The 15,313-nt window shown below is 47.0% G+C and overlaps 1 protein-coding gene across 3 annotated transcripts; it reads left to right on the plus strand.

The window, feature by feature from the left end:
* Positions 1-184: 184 nt before the first annotated feature.
* C4H1orf210 (chromosome 4 C1orf210 homolog) lies at positions 185-6,401 on the plus strand. 3 transcript variants are annotated; one of them, XM_074266198.1, is made up of 3 exons: positions 185-313; positions 5,503-5,649; positions 5,998-6,401. In XM_074266198.1, exons 2-3 carry the CDS (start codon positions 5,631-5,633, stop codon positions 6,318-6,320), a joined length of 342 nt encoding a protein of 113 aa, XP_074122299.1. In that variant the 5' UTR covers positions 185-313; positions 5,503-5,630; the 3' UTR covers positions 6,321-6,401. The 3 variants fall into 3 exon arrangements, with proteins under 3 accessions (XP_074122299.1, XP_074122301.1, XP_074122300.1); XM_074266200.1 differs by having other exon boundaries at positions 238-366; XM_074266199.1 differs by having other exon boundaries at positions 276-393.
* The last annotated feature ends 8,912 nt before the right edge of the window (positions 6,402-15,313 follow it).

A 15,313-nucleotide genomic window follows, 5' to 3' on the forward strand; every position in this document is an offset into this window, starting at 1 on the left:
GGGAACACGGGAGGGGGTCACTAAGCATGGGTCCAATAAAGAGAAATCGGCAGCCTCCTTCTAGGGGCTCTGCTGACGAACCCATCGTCTACGGGCCGGCTCACTGCCCCGGGAGGCGTGCGCCCCGCCGAGAGATGGGGGATTCTCGGCCCCGCCCACTTGTTTGTGCCCCGCCCCCGAGCCAGGTAGGTCCCTCCCCCTGAGCAGGTAGGCCCCGCTCCTCCGGGCCAGGTACGTCCCGCCCCTTCAGACGGAGTACGCCGGGGCCCCTGCCCCTGCCCGTTGGCCCGGAAGCCCGGTTCAGGAGCCGCAGGTACGGCTGCCCGGCGGAGGGAAGGAGAGCCGGCTGCTCTTTGGCTCGGGAGGGTGAGGAGCCCGAGTGCGGACCCGGGAGTGAGTGGGTCCTCGGGGGCCGGGCGCTCGTGTTTGTGTGTGCAGCGGGCTTCGCCCCGGCGGGGAGGGGCTGTCAGTGTGCGCCGGGGGTGGGTCCCCGGGGTAGGGAGTGAGTTAGGGAATAGGGACTCCGGGGGGCGTCGGCGTGGTCCTTGTGGGTGCTTCGCGGCAGGTGCGCGGTGGGTGGTGCAAGCGTGGGGGCGGCGGGGCCCGGGCGGGTTGGGGGGGGCACCGTGCGCAGTGACTCCGCTGGGGGTGGGGCTCCCTCGGCACTGACAGCTTTGGGCTCCTATAGTTAGAAATAAGACGCTCCTAAGCTCTTCCCCCGGCACCTGCGGATTCCCGGCCCTCTCCCGGCATCCCCCAGACGGCCGCCTTTGTGTTTGTACCTCCTTGTGTCTCCAGTGTGATTGGGCAGTGTGTGTGCACAGCACGCTGTGGGACTGGAAAGGACCCAGAGCTTGTTTTGGATCTTCCAGAGCCCTTGGAGATTCTCTCCAATGTCTGTTTGTCTGGGGGGGGGGGGGGGAGGGAGGGCTGAGCCCCCACTAAAGACTCTCAGGTTCAGAATTCAGTGGAACGACAACTGTGTTCCAGATGGGTTCTGGGGGGGGCAAAGGGGCCCTGCCATCCCTCCCTTCATCTCTTCCCTAATTCTTCCCAGCATCCCGCTCTGTACTACCCAAAAAATCCTTTATGGGCTTTCTACCATACCAGGTGTGGGGTTACAATGACAAGAACAAGTAGCTGATGAGCTTATATTCCATTTGGGGTACAAATAGGGAACTAGCAGATGGCTGGAGGAGGAAGGGAGTGCTATTGAAGGGGTGGGGATCAAGAAGGACTTCCTGTAGAAGGTGGCACCTGAGATAAGCACTGAAGGAAGGGTTCCTAAGAGACAGAGGTGAGGAGGGAGGGACAGCTGCTGTACATTAAAAGTACAGAGGGAGGAAGTGGAAAACTAAGACAAGGAAAAAAGTAGACCAATGTGATTGTAAGATGTGGTGATGTGTGATAACCATGGAAAAGCTGGCTAGACTGCAAAGGGCTTTAAATGACATTTTCCCCCACTTGGAGACAATAGGGAGCCAGTGAAGTTTCATGAGTAGTGGAATTATATCTGTGCCTTAGGAAGATGATGTCAGCTGTGTGAAGGAGTTGGAGAAGGAGAGTTGTGGATGCAAGGAGAGTGATTGAAGTTATAATAATAGCTAGCATTTAACATAAGACTTTGATGTTGTCAAGTGCTTTGCCTCTTTTAACTCATTGGATCCTCACAAGAACCTAGTGGGTTTACTGAAATAGTCAATGAACATTTATTAAGTACCTTTTGTGTGCCAGACACTGCTAAGCAGGATACAAAGGAAGGTTAAACACAGCTCCGGCTCTCCTAATGAAGGAGAAAACAGGCAAAAACTTATGTATAAACAAGCTACATGCAGGATAAATTGGAGATAAATCAGCTAAGGGAAGGCACCAGCATTAAGGGGAATAGGAAAAGCTCCTGTAGAGTGTGGAGTTTTAGCTGAGACTTGAACAAGCCACAGTTGAAGAGGAAAAAAGTTTCAGTTATGGAATGCAACATGAAAATGGGGAGGAGGAGGAGCAAGCAAGCCAGAGTCCCTGGATCAAAAAGAACATGATGAGGAGGGGGTGGAGATAAGGAGTGAGAAGGTGGGAAGAAATTAGGATCCAGAGGACTCTACTAGCTAAACAGGATTTTATACTTGATCTGGAGGTAATAGGAAACCACTGGAACTGATTGAATGGAGTGTGAGTGTGTGTGAGATACTCAGACTTTCACTTTAGAAGAGCATCTTGATAGCTGAGTGTAGGATGGAATGGAATAGAGAGAGATTTGGGGCAGGGAGAACCTCCAGGAGGCTATTCCCGTGATCTGGGGGGGAGATATTGAGGGACTGCACCACTCCAGAGGGGTGAAACAAAGATGTTACAAAGGTAAAACTGATAGGTCTTTCAGCAAGGATGACTCCTAGGTTTTGAGCCTGGGTGACTGGAAAGATTGTGATACCCTTGATGGGAATAGGGAATTTAAGGAAAAGTGAGCATTTGGTTAAGGGGAAGGCAAAGAGTTCACTATTGAACATGATAAGTGTAAGGTATCTGAGAAAATGATGTTTCAAATAAATGTCCAATAGGCAGTTGATGTGAGCGTGGAGGTCAGGAGAGAGGTTAGGACTGGACAAATAAATCTGAAAATCATCTACATAGAGATGATGGAGTTTATTGAGAGGAGACAGAATCTGTTCCAGGGCATAACCGTGAAGAACACAAACAATTAATGGTCTTGATCCTGGATTAAGTTCCAGGAAAAGGAATAGAGAAGGAACAGTCAGCCAGGTCGAGGAAGAACCCAGAAAGAACCATATCATAAAAGAGAGAAGAGGGTATTAAGGAGAAGATGGCCACCATTGGCACCAAAGGCTACAAGTAAGGTCAAAAAGGATGAGGATTGAGCAAAGGTTTTTATGAGAGCATTGCTAACTTTGGAGGGAGCATCTATAGTTGAAGGATGAGATCTAAAACCAAACTGTAGAGTGGTAAGAAGAGAATGAGAAGATGAGAAGTAATTTAATTACTTAATTAAATATTTCCCTTTTGATAACACAGCCTCTCTGAATTCCCTTTCCAGCACTGATTATACTTTTACTCATTCCCCCAGTTCATAAATTAGTGGAAAAATCAGAATATTCCTATTTATTACCACTGCCAGCTTCTTCCTCTGCCACCATCGCAGGTAGCCCTGTTTGAGATTTATTGGGCTTCTAGCTATCTATCACCCTATCAAAATCCTGGCAATCACTGCCTGTCGACCTCTAGACTTCCTTTCTTCCTCAGAGTTCAATCCCTAGCTCACAATCTTTCTTTCTTCCTTAGCATCTGCCTTCATACTAGGTGACTTCAACATACATATTGAGACCCCTCAAAGTAATTTTTCAAGTAATTTAACCACAAAAGGAAAAAAAAGACATAGAAGGATAACTAGAAAGGATGGGTGATCAAATGAGAGTTTTTTGAGTATGGGGGAGTCATGTGCATTTATGTCTGCAATATGGAAACAACCAGGAGACAGGGAGAGATTGAAGATAAGTGAAAGAATAGGAATGACAGAGAGGGAAACCTGCTGAAGAAGATGGGATGGAATGGGATTCCTTGTGTTTAGTAGAAGATTTTGCCATGTGAGATAGATGAAGGCAGGAATAATGGTAGAAGGCATTTGAAAAGGAAGGAGAAGAAGGAAACAAGCATTTATTAAGCACAATAACATGTAGCTAGTAAGTGTCTGAGTCTGGATTTGAACTAAGGGCTTCCCAACTCTAGTCCTGACATCTGTCCCCTGAGCCACTTGCCTCAGGGGTGATTGAGATAAAGAGAAAGGTGTTATTGAATGGTCTGAAACTTTTTTTCAGTGAAATATGAGGCCAGGTTCCGAGCTGGGAGGATGGGGGCAGGAGCAACTTTCTGGGAGATTTAAAGGGGGATTAAAAGGTTTGGAAGAGCCACTGTAGAGGATAGGATAGACAATTGATTAGGAAGGTGGGAAAGGATTGCCTTGCCACAGTGAGAGCCCAGTGGAGTTATGTGACATAAATTTCTAGCGGACCCTGTCAGTAGAGTTTTGTGATTTTTTTTCTTCAGTTTGGTTCAGCAGAATGTGGATAGAGGTGGTTAGCAGTAGGTGATGGGAATAATTAAAGCTTGGCAAGACAAGTTTGATGACAGGGTAAGAGAGAGTAGGGTTAATCTGATTCCCTAGGGGCCTCAATATGGAGAAGAAAGAGTGTAGCTAGTGTGGGGGTGATGGTCTGGAACAGATTGGATTGGAGGAGACGGACAACAAAGAACAAGATTTGGAGTTGCAAGGCTTTAGGGAGAGATGGAATGACAACAGACTGTGATGAGATAAAGGAATTTCAGAACTCATTACATGGAGGTGATGCATTTACAAGGGATGGCAACATTGAGGCTATGACCTTTGCTGGTGGCTGAGATGGGGTGGAGGAAAAGGCCAAGTGAAATCAGTAAGTTGAGCCTTTGGGAGAAAGATTTTGAGGGGTCTCAATATATATGTTGAAGTCACCTAGTATGAAGGCAGGTGCTAAGGAAGAATGAAAGTTTGTGAGCTGGGGATTGAACTCTGAGGAAGAAAGGAGGTCTAGAGGTCGACAGGCAGTGATTGCCAGGATTTTGATAGGGTGATAGATAGCTAGAGGCTGAATAAACTTCAAACAGGGCTACCTGCGATGGTGGCAGAGGAAGAAGCTGGCAGTGGTAATAAATAGGAATATTCTGATTTTTCCACTAATTTATGAACTGGGGGAATGAGTAAAAGTATAATCAGTGCTGGAAAGAGAATTCAGAGAGGCTGTGTTATCAAAAGGGAAATAGATCTCAATGAGAGATCAAAGAGTGGGAAAGGGGGGCAGCTAGGTGGCGCAGTGGATAGAGCACCAGCCTTGAATTCAGGAGGACCCGAGTTCAAATGTGGTCTCAGACACTTAACACTTCCTAGCTGTGTGACCCTGGGCAAGTCACTTAACCCCAGCCTCAGGGGAGGGGGTGGAAGTGGGAAAGGAACAGAGTTGATGAAAGCAAATTTGTTACTTATAAAGCAGGCATTTCAGAGGGCACAGTGGGAGGCACAGACTGCTCTTAGAGTGGGAATTGTCAGGTGAAGCTAATTGGGGTGAGAATAAGGGATTAGGCAGAGGAGGGCAGAGAATGGTATTTGAATGATGAGAGCAGAGAGTTTGGAATCACTGGCATGGGGAAGATATGATTCAGAGTGGGGCAGTTGGTTAATCATGTGATGAGGATTTGAATAGTAGAAAAGCGGGAACAGATGAGAATCTATGGAGGTAGAACAGATTTATTGCCTATGTATGTGTGCTTTTATGCATGCATGTGTGTGTGTGTGTGTGTGTGTGTGTGTGTGTGTGTGTGTGTGTGTGTAGTACTGCTGAGGGAGTGTGAGCAGTCGAGGATGAGGTGGGAAATATGGGGGATGAAAACAGAGACAAGGAGTTTAAGGGAAGGTTCCTATTCTTTCCAGATTCTGATCTGGACCTCTTCCTTCTCTCCCTCTAGATTCTTCAGGCCTGAAGATTCAGTTTCTTCCCTAGTTCTTGTAACTCCCTCCAGGCTGAGGGTCAAAGGGATACCTGAGTTCTGTGGCCTCCTAAGATCCAGTGAAGGAAGGAGGCAGCCTCAGGACCATGACAGAAGCAAACACCAGTGAGTGCAGTTACGGGAGTGGCAGGGGGCTGTAGGTACCACTGCCAGATTCGTCCTTTGTTTCCTGGGGTTACCACCCCTATTCTGCAGTGGTCATGGGATCTGAGAGGAGCTGGAGAGCAAGCAGATCCCTTATCAGAGGCTTAATATTGTCTGGTTTTCCTGCGCTGGCCTCCCTTAATTCTCCTTAGCTTGGTCTGGACCATAGCCCTTTCTCTGATGCCTTTCTTCATTTTTTCTCTCTGCCCTTGTTGACTTTTCCTTTTGGCAGATCTCCCCTACTGCCCAAGGTCCAATGCTGGCCCATTTCTGGGGGATGCTTTTCAGTCTGTGTTTTTGTCTCTGCAGCAAGTCCAGAGTCCTTAATCACCTCTGCTGAACCAGAGGCAGGGACAGGGGCTGGGACCACTGCCTGGCCTGCTCTGGTAGGGGTGATCATCGCAGCCGTACTGCTCTCTCTCCTTATCGCTTTGGCTGCCAAGTGCCACGTCTGCCACCAGCACCGCGCCAGCTATGGACACCGTCCACTCGCTGGGTCAGGGAAGATTGTTACTTTTGGGCTACCACCCGATGATGATAAGGATGATGACGGCTTCATTGAGGACAACTATATCCAGCCAGAGGCTGAGGAGTCAAGGCCAGGAATCAGCGAGGGTCCATATTCCCTCTGAGTCAAGCCCCTTTCTCACTGCTACTTCTCTTCCCTTTGCCGTTTTCAGAGTTCCCCAATAAACTCAGACCTAAAGACTGTGTAGACCGTTCTGCCCTGTTATGGTTGAGGGGGGTGGAAGGGTATGAGAAAGAGGGGCACAGCGGATACCAATATAATACAATACAGGCAGGTGTGTTGGAGGCACAACAGACAGAGGGAATGGTGAATAGAACAGGGTCAGGGGCCCCTTCATCACAACACTGGTAGCAATGGCCTCCCTGAAGTTCTGAAAACATCCTTCATCATTCTTTCCCTCTACCCTAGCCCTGGCCAGAGGGGTAATACTTCTCTTCAGAGCCTCAGAGAATGGAAGGGTCTCTGTTCGCTGCTCTTTGTGTCCAGCCCAGATTCCTGGGTCTCATCCACAAAAGGAGAGATCTCTGTCATGAGAGAGTCAAGTCTGGAATCCATTGGGATGATGAGTTTACAATGTAACTTGTAACTTTAATTACATTAGTTACTAATGTAGGTAGTGATCAAAGAACCATTGATTTAGAGCTGAAGGGACCTGGGAGTCAGAACCAACCTTCACAGCTGAGGAAACTGATCTAGTTACCTGGCTACTAAGTATCAGAGGCAGAACTGGAATCCAGGCTCCAATCTGCCCCTGGCTTGTTAGGTGAGATCCTTGCCAAGACCTTGTTGCTCTTCAGCTCTGCTAAGACTCATTGACAGCCCACTTCTCTCCATCCAGGGAGCCTGGCCACTGCTCCGGACTGTTGAAGTGGGAATCCTTTTTTGGCACGGCTTGGGTGGCTGCTGGTCTCTTATAGCTCTGAGCTTCAGGAGTCGGGCCCTCCCTTTTCTGGGTTTTTTTGGTCATAGTTTCTCTAAGCACTCATGAATCGTATCTTTAAGATGTCCAAATTTTTCCCCAGGACATAAAGGGCAGCTCTCTGGCCCAGATTTGGGAAACTCAATCTCTTCCTATTTAAAAGAATAGGGACCAGTCCTCCAATGCCTTTCCCATTCTGGAGGGCTTTCTTTTCTTTAAAATTTTTTTCTTAATTAAAATATTTTTATATATATGTATTTTTCTTGGAGGGCTTTCAAAGGTACTGGCAGTGATTTCAACTCCCAAGGATAGACTTCAGGGCCAAGCACTGAGTTATTCTGTTTTGTTTTGTACTTTCCAGATCAAAAATCCAGCAGAGAAACCAGAAGTAAAAATAGGGCTGGGAAGCTCTAAAATTTCCCTTTTTGTTAGTTGATATCATCCCATCCCCCTACAGAAGTGGGGAAAAAAAAGCAATTAAGGGCGGCCTCAGGGCAGAGGCAGCTGGCATCTCACTGCTCTCAGGGTGTCCTCCGTACCTACAGGTGAGGAGGAGAGTTGCTGGACACCGTGTCCCTGGACTCTGAGTCCCCGGCTCAGGCTCTCTAAGGGGCTATGTATGGGTACAGAAGGTCGTGAACCATCCCACACTGTGCCAGTAAAATCTAGTATTCCGGCCCACCTCTAGGATGGAGGAGGTGGGATAGGTTCCAGGGCTGGTGCAGCCTCCTGTGGAAGGAGCCCTACTTTGTGCTGGGCTTGAAAGATGAGGGGGAAGGCAAAAAGGCACAGGACTTGGGCCCTCTGTGGTGCGACCTGTTCCTTCACAGCCAGCCTCAATCTTGACATGACTCTTATAGGACCAGGCCGGGCTACAAGACTTACCCTCCACTCCTCACTGTCTTCTCTAAAACATGGTAAGCTCTGCCATGGGATGGAGGCCGCCTGTGTTCCTGAAGGCTACGCTGGCAGAAGGTGAGCTCCCAGAAGTCCTGCTAGTCCAGGAAGGCTTCTGAGAAACAGCTCAGCTGCATCTGAGGAACATGATGATCTATTTCAAGTGTAGGGAGAGCCGATACAGGGGACATCACGGGCTGCTGAAGTGCCTGCATCGGCTCTAGCTTCTGAATATGTGCTTTTATGAGCTGAGTTAGCTTCAGAGCTCCCTGTGCATCCTCATGCTTCTTTAGAGAGCTCCTCTGCCTTCCCTCATCAGAACCATTTGTGCTGAAACTCTCAGAAGGTCCTTCTTTTTTTTTTTTTTTTTTTTTTTTTTTAATTTTTGTATTCATTTTTCCAAATTACCCCCCTCCCTCTATTCCCTCCCCCCGATGACAGGCAATCCCATACATTTTACATGTGTTACAATATAGTCTAGGTACAATACATGTGTGTGAATATCATTTTCTTGTTGCACAATAAACATTAGAATCCGAAGGTACATGCAACCTGGGCAGACAGATATTAGTGCTAACAATTTACATTCACTTCCTAGTGTTCCTTCTCTGGGTGTAGTTGTTTCTGTCCATCATTGATCAACTGGAAGTGAGTTGGATCTTCTTTATGTTGAAGATTTCCACTTCCATCAGAATACATCCTCATACAGTATTGTTGTTGAAGTGTACAGCAATCTTCTGGTTCTGTTCATTTCACTCAGCATCAGTTGACCTAAGTCTCTCCAGGCCTCTCTGTATTCCTCCTGCTGGTCATTTCTTACAGAGCAATAATATTCCATAACCTTCATATACCACAATTTACCCAACCATTCTCCAACTGATGGACATCCATTCAGAAGGTCCTTCTTGATAGCTTCCCTTCAGCAAACTCCTCCCTGTAGAACTTGAGACAGGAAGATCCTTCCTCTCTGCCATGAAATTTACCCTTCCTAAGCCGAGGGTGTTTATCAGATAACTGGGTTTTTTTCTGTACCTCTCTATTAGCAATCTTAAGGACAGAGGACTTCCTTTCTCTCAGTCTTCTTATCCCTTCTCCCTCAGCATCTAGTCACAAGAAATCAGCACCAGGAAGGACCACAATAGCAGGGCCCTCATCATGTCTTCTACTTTGTGAAGAATGAAGTGGACTTTAAGGCAAGTCCGACCCTACCAGCTGTTTTGCTTGAGACCGAGAGAAAGCTACAGGGTGGCTTGTGCCCTCAAGGCTCCTAAGAGGCAGCCCCTAGCACAATCTATCCTTATTGCTTAGGGTTAAGGTTTTGGAGAAGTAATGGGGGTTCCTTTTGTGGGAGGGTTGGATTAAATAATGATTGAGGTCCCATTTACCTCTCACATCCTCTGATGCTGTAATTGATTGAGAATGTTTTTCTAGGGAAAAAAAGAAAAGGAAGAGAATAAGCATTTATGCAGTGCCTGATGTATGCTAGATATTATATTAGGTGCCTTTTAAAAGTTATTATTTCATTCTCACAACAACTCTGAGAGGAATGTACTATTATTATAGCCATACAATTGAGGAAACTGAGGCAGAGGTTAAATGTCTTGCCCAAAGTCACACACTTAATAACATGTCCAAAGCTGTATTTCAACTGGTCTTCCTGATTCCAGGCCTTATTTCTGGTAAATTTATTTATTTTTTAATACACATTGCTTTATGAATCATATTGGAAGAGAAAAATCAGAGAAAAAGAGAAAAACCATGAGAGAGAAAAAAAAATCAGAAAAAAGAAGTGAACATAGCATGTGTTGATTTACATTCAGTCTCCTTAGTTCTTTTTTCTGGATGCAGATGATGTTTTCTATCCCAAGCCTATCGGGATTTCCTTGGATCACTGAATTACTGAGAAGAACCAAGTAGTACATGGTTGATCATCAAATATTCTTGCTGTTATTGTGTACAATGTATTCCTGGTTCTGCTTGTTTTGTACAGCATCAGTTCATGTAAATGTCTCCTGGGCCTTTTTAAAAATCAGTTTGTTCATTTTTTATAGAACAATGATATTCCATCACCTTCATAAACTACACTTTGTTCAGCCATTCCCCAACAGATGGGCATCCACTCACTTTCCAATTCTTTGCTATCACAAAAATTGCTGCTACACTTTTGACACGTGGGTCCTTTCCCCTTTTTTTTGATCTCCTTGGGATACAGACCCAGTACTGGCACTGCTGGGTCAAAGGGTATGCACAGTTTGATAGCCTTTTGGGCATTGGTCTCCAGAATAATTGGATCATTTCACAACTCCACCAACAATGCATCAGTGTCCCAGTTTTCCCACATCCCCTCCAACATTTATCCTTATCTTTTCCTGTCACCTTAGCCAATCTGAGAGGTGTGAGGTGGTACCTCAGAGTTGTCTTAATTTGCATTTCTCTAATCAATAGTGATTTGGAGCATTTTGTCACATAACTATAGAAGACTTTTATTTCATCATCTGAAAATTAACTGTTCATATCCTTTGGCTGTTCCAAAGAGCTGGTCTGATCCTGAAAATAATCCCTCCCAGCCTCCGAGATGCCTGGGAAGTGCTCTTGGCCACTCTCGGCTTAAGATTTCTCATTACCTTTGTTTAGCTTCAGTTCAGCTCAGCAAATGTACCAGGGCACTGAAGATCCAAAGACACTCACAGAACTGCTTTTGTTTGATCCCTAAGAACAGAACTAGGAAACCTGGAGAGACCTGCAGAGGCAGATTTCAGCTCAATGTCAGGAGCTACTTTCTAATGAGAGGCTAATTGGCCCAGCCTGCATGGTGCTGATCTTCCCTATCCCTGAAGGTCTGTTAACTGAGGCTGCTGGCCACTGATACAGACAGAGAGGATTCTTGTTCAGGTTTGGGTTGGACTCAATGGCCTCACAGCTGCCATCCAGGTTGGAGGTTTAGGATTCCATAATTCAGCCTTGCCACAGGAAGCTAACGTTCCAAGTGCCATATCCTATCCATTTCCTGACCCAATTCCATGCCATGCCTAGGAAGTAGAGGCTGTGGGTTTCCTTGGAAGCATTTCTTTATGAAGGCCCCTCTATCCAGCACTCTGGATGAACACAGATTCACTCTAAGCTTGGATGCATGTCACCAGACCGTGCCCTAAAGGCTCATGTGAAGTCAAAATCTGTCTCCTGAAATTCTCTCTACCCGTCATGTCCATCTTTGTTGCCCCGCTGTTGCCCGCTGTTGCTAATCCATGTGATTAGCTTGTGATAGCTAATGTGATATGCCCTCCAAACACTCGTAAATTCTTCCAAATCTAGGCCAGATCTAATCAGATAAAACTTAGTAGAGAAGAAGCTTCCCCGTATTAAAAACATTAACCACCCTTGTGCAAGGCAGGGGATTAGACAATAGTTCACATGAAAACAGTCTGGGGGCTTTCCATGGCCTACAAGCTCAGTATGAGTCGGCAGGGTCCTGTGGTAGCCAATAGGGCATGTGGAAGTTAGGGATGCATTCAGTTTCATTCAAACTTCTTAAAGGTCTCAAAGAGGACCATGACATCAGGGAGCCAATACCATGACATGCAAGTGAATTGGCTTGGATCGGGCCTAAATGGTACAATAGCTCCTACCCTCAATTTAGTAAATTAAATAGCTCTTCCTCTCGAGGGAGCGTATGCTCTGCTGCAGGGGGAGGGAAGGGAGCAGAGTCTAATATTTTGGAAACAAAATGTCTTCAGAGAGGAATAAAATCTTCCCCTTCCCCTGGGGGGTGAGTGGGTTCACTTTTGGCCCCCATGTTTTCAGAAGGCTGTTGGCCAACTGAAAGAAACTCTGAAAGTGTTTGCAAAAGGGAGATGAAGGGATTGGGTCTGTTTGGTCTAGAGAAAAGAAAACTCAGATGGGGCATTAGATTTGGCTCCAAGTATTTGACGTGTTGTCCTGTGGAAGAGGGACCGGCCATTGAGCAATGAAAGGATGGGGGGAGAGGAGGGATAGAGCCTAGTTAAGGACAACTTTCCCACAATGAGAACTGGCCTAGAGTGAAAGGGGCTCTCTCGAAAGCCTGATGGCTTCAAGCAGCCAAGGCTGAGCTAGGGCTGAATCAAGTCAAGTCAACAAGAACTGATGGCTGCCCTCTAGATCCACTGTGCTATGTGCTAGGGAGACAAGGAAAGGGGAAAAAAGTCTTTTCCCTCAAGGAACTCACAGTCCAGTGGGGGAGACAACATGCAAACAATTGAAAAAGCAAGATTTAGGTAGGCAAGCTAGGGATGATTTCAGAGGGAAAGCACCTGCAGTGGGGAGATAGGAAATGGGTTCTTGTAATCTGGGACACCAAGGAAGCCAGGAAAGCTAGAAATAGATGGAGATGAAAAGGGAGAACATTCTAGATATGGAGGAAAGCTGGTAAAAATTCCTAGAATCCGGGATGGAGTGCTTTGTGCCAGAAACAACAAGGAGACCAAAGTCATTGCATTGCAGAATTGATGAGAATTGTCATGAAGGGCTCAGATCAAAAAGGAAAAAATGAGAAAGAAAATGAAATGCAAGCAAACAATGACAAAAAAAAAAAAAAGAGTGAAAATGCTAGGTTGTGAACCACACTCAATTCCCACAGTCCTCACTCTGGGTGTGATGGGGGTTGAGGTCCCTTTAAGATTCCTCTCTGACTGCCCATGGCTGACCTTGATTCACAAATCCTGGTCAAAAGCACCCTTTTGAATATCCAGGCCCAGCTCCACTATCAGCTCAGCTTCCCCCAGCCCTCACCTGATCTGAGCTAACTGAAAAGCCGCCAAGAACTTGGGGGTACCGCCCATCTTCTTTTAGGTATAAAAGAGGCGAGCTGGAGCCCTCTCTTTACAGGAGCCCTCCCAGCCAGCACATGGTATCCTTCCAGCCATGTAAGGGTTCTTGCCCTCCCAGCGGCCATCTCTGGCCCCAGCGTCTTTTTAACTGAGCTTTACTTCCAAATTTCTACAATAAATCTTTTATTTATCGATCTAGGTTTCGGGCCTGTAAATTCATTTACAAGGGACACTGCGCCTCATGGGATTATCTTACTATCTATGAGCCAGCAAACGGGGTTCCCTCTTTCCTTTCCCTCATTAGGTACAGATGGTGTCTCCATCACAAGATCATTGGAACTGGACTGAATCATCTCATTGCTGAAGAGCGGGGTCCTTCAGAATTGATCATCATATAATCTTGCTGTTGCCGTATACAATGTCTGGTTCTGCTCACTTCCCTCAGCATCAGCTCCTGTAGGTCTCTCCAGGCCTCTCTGAAATTATCCTCCTGATCATTTCTTACAGAACAATATCATTCCATAATATTCATATACCACAATTTATTCAGCCATTCTCCCACTGATGGGCATCCGATCAGTTTCCATTTCTGGCCACTACAAAAAGGGCTGCCACAAACATTGTTGCCCATGTTTCCCTCCTTTAAGAATTCTTTGGGATACAGGCCCAGTAGAGACACTGCTGGATCAAAGGTCTTGCACAGTTTGACAGATCTTTGGGCATGGTTCCAAATTGCTCTCCAGAACAGTTGGATCAGTTCACAACTCCACGAATAAATAAAACAGGGTTTTTAAAGAGTCATTAAATTAGCAATTAAGAGCTGCTTGATTAAGGAAGTAAAGCATTAGGAGGGCAGTGACAGGAAGGGAAATGGAGGTGCTTTCTAAAGCAGGCTTCTGAAGGAGTCAGCCCCTCTGCAGGAGAGCTGTGGGATCCTGGCTACCAGCTCTGGATGGATCACAGTGCTGCACAAGGGCATTCTGGTTCAGAGTCGGAGGGGGGGCACTAGCCCAGGGTTGTTTTTAAGCCAAAGCTTTATCTTGTCAAATCTAGCGGGCTAAATAGCTAGGAGTACTAATGACAATCAGAGTCAAGGGGAATAAAGCTGATACACGTCATTCTGGTTCTGAGCCATGGACGGAATAGCAAGGCTGCTACAAACAGAATTTTTTTTTAACACAGTAGCTGAGCCAGGGGGTCTGGGAAAACCCACTTTGTCAAAATAGCAACTTTGTTGCCTGGGTTTGAGGAACAGGTTACAGGCAAGCTCAGCAAGTCTAAGCGTACTTATGTTCGTAATTTCAGAAAATGTTCATGTCAGTCAGTTTTAGAGGCTAGACTGGGGCTCAGGTTAGGGTCCAGCATGTCCACTACAAAGAGGGGGGATTTTTAAGATGGGAGGCTTGGGTGTGTTTGTAGGCAGCATGGATGTAGCCAGGAGGCAGGGATTGAGTGGAAGACTTCATAGGGTGGGTCTTTGACTTCATGGTGTGTGTATGTATGTGTGAGTGAGTGTGTGTGTGTGTGTGTGTGTGTGTGTGTGTGTGTGTGAGAGACGCTTGGTCAGACACAGAGTTAACATCCCAGACTTCCCGTCGGTTAGCTTTGGACCACTGTGTCTCTGCCCTTTGTTCCTTGAGCTCCTAAGGAAAATTGCTTTTGGGGAAATTCCACTGGTTCTCCCAGAGCCCAGGAGAAGGCCCCACACGGACCTAGAAGGGCTTGGTGCCCTTGGAGGGAAGTGAGCACAGGGAGCTGGGGGCAGGGCTAGGCCGAGAGGCCCAGGAAACAGGGGGGGAGAGAGAAGGCTGTGGACATTGACCCCATGCTGGCTGGGCGGCACCTTCCACAGCTTGGCCTTTCTGACTTTCCTGGAGGATAGAGACTGCTGTGGGGGAAGGGACGGGACCTGGCCCCTCAGCTCAGCTCCTGGGCCTACCTGGTCCTGGAGTTGGAGCTAATCCCAGACACCCCCCAAGCACAGGAAACTTACGAAGCTCCACAATCCCAGTCTTGGGGGGCTGGTAGGATCTCAGACATTCAGTCTGAGAGGGCTTGGAACGCCCTCCCAATGATCCCCACCTTTGCCTGGAGGCCAGAATCCAAACCCCTTAACTGAGGAAGCCCTTCTCAGCCTGGCCAGAGGCCACCTTTCCACGCGGTCCTCCCTGTTCGAACTTGCCATTTTGTTCCACTGGTTGAGTCTGTGTCTTACCTCCACTCCTTTGCATTAGCTGGCCCCAGAGCTGGATGGCATTTCTTACTCCTAGAAATTTAGCTTCCTTTAAGACTTACTCAGATGCAATTCCTAGAGGAAATCTGGAAATCTTAACCTTTCCACCCCTTCTCTAACCCATCGCCCTCTCTCCAAATTCTACGGCTCTCCCAATGGTCAGATCTTTGCACTGTCGCTCAGACCCACCGTCCTGGCCCACTGGAATAGCCATTGGTGGCTCTTTCCCCACTCCAGTCCAT

The sequence above is a fragment of the Sminthopsis crassicaudata genome, chromosome 4, assembly GCF_048593235.1.
Source record: "Sminthopsis crassicaudata isolate SCR6 chromosome 4, ASM4859323v1, whole genome shotgun sequence".
NCBI lineage: Eukaryota > Metazoa > Chordata > Mammalia > Dasyuromorphia > Dasyuridae > Sminthopsis > Sminthopsis crassicaudata.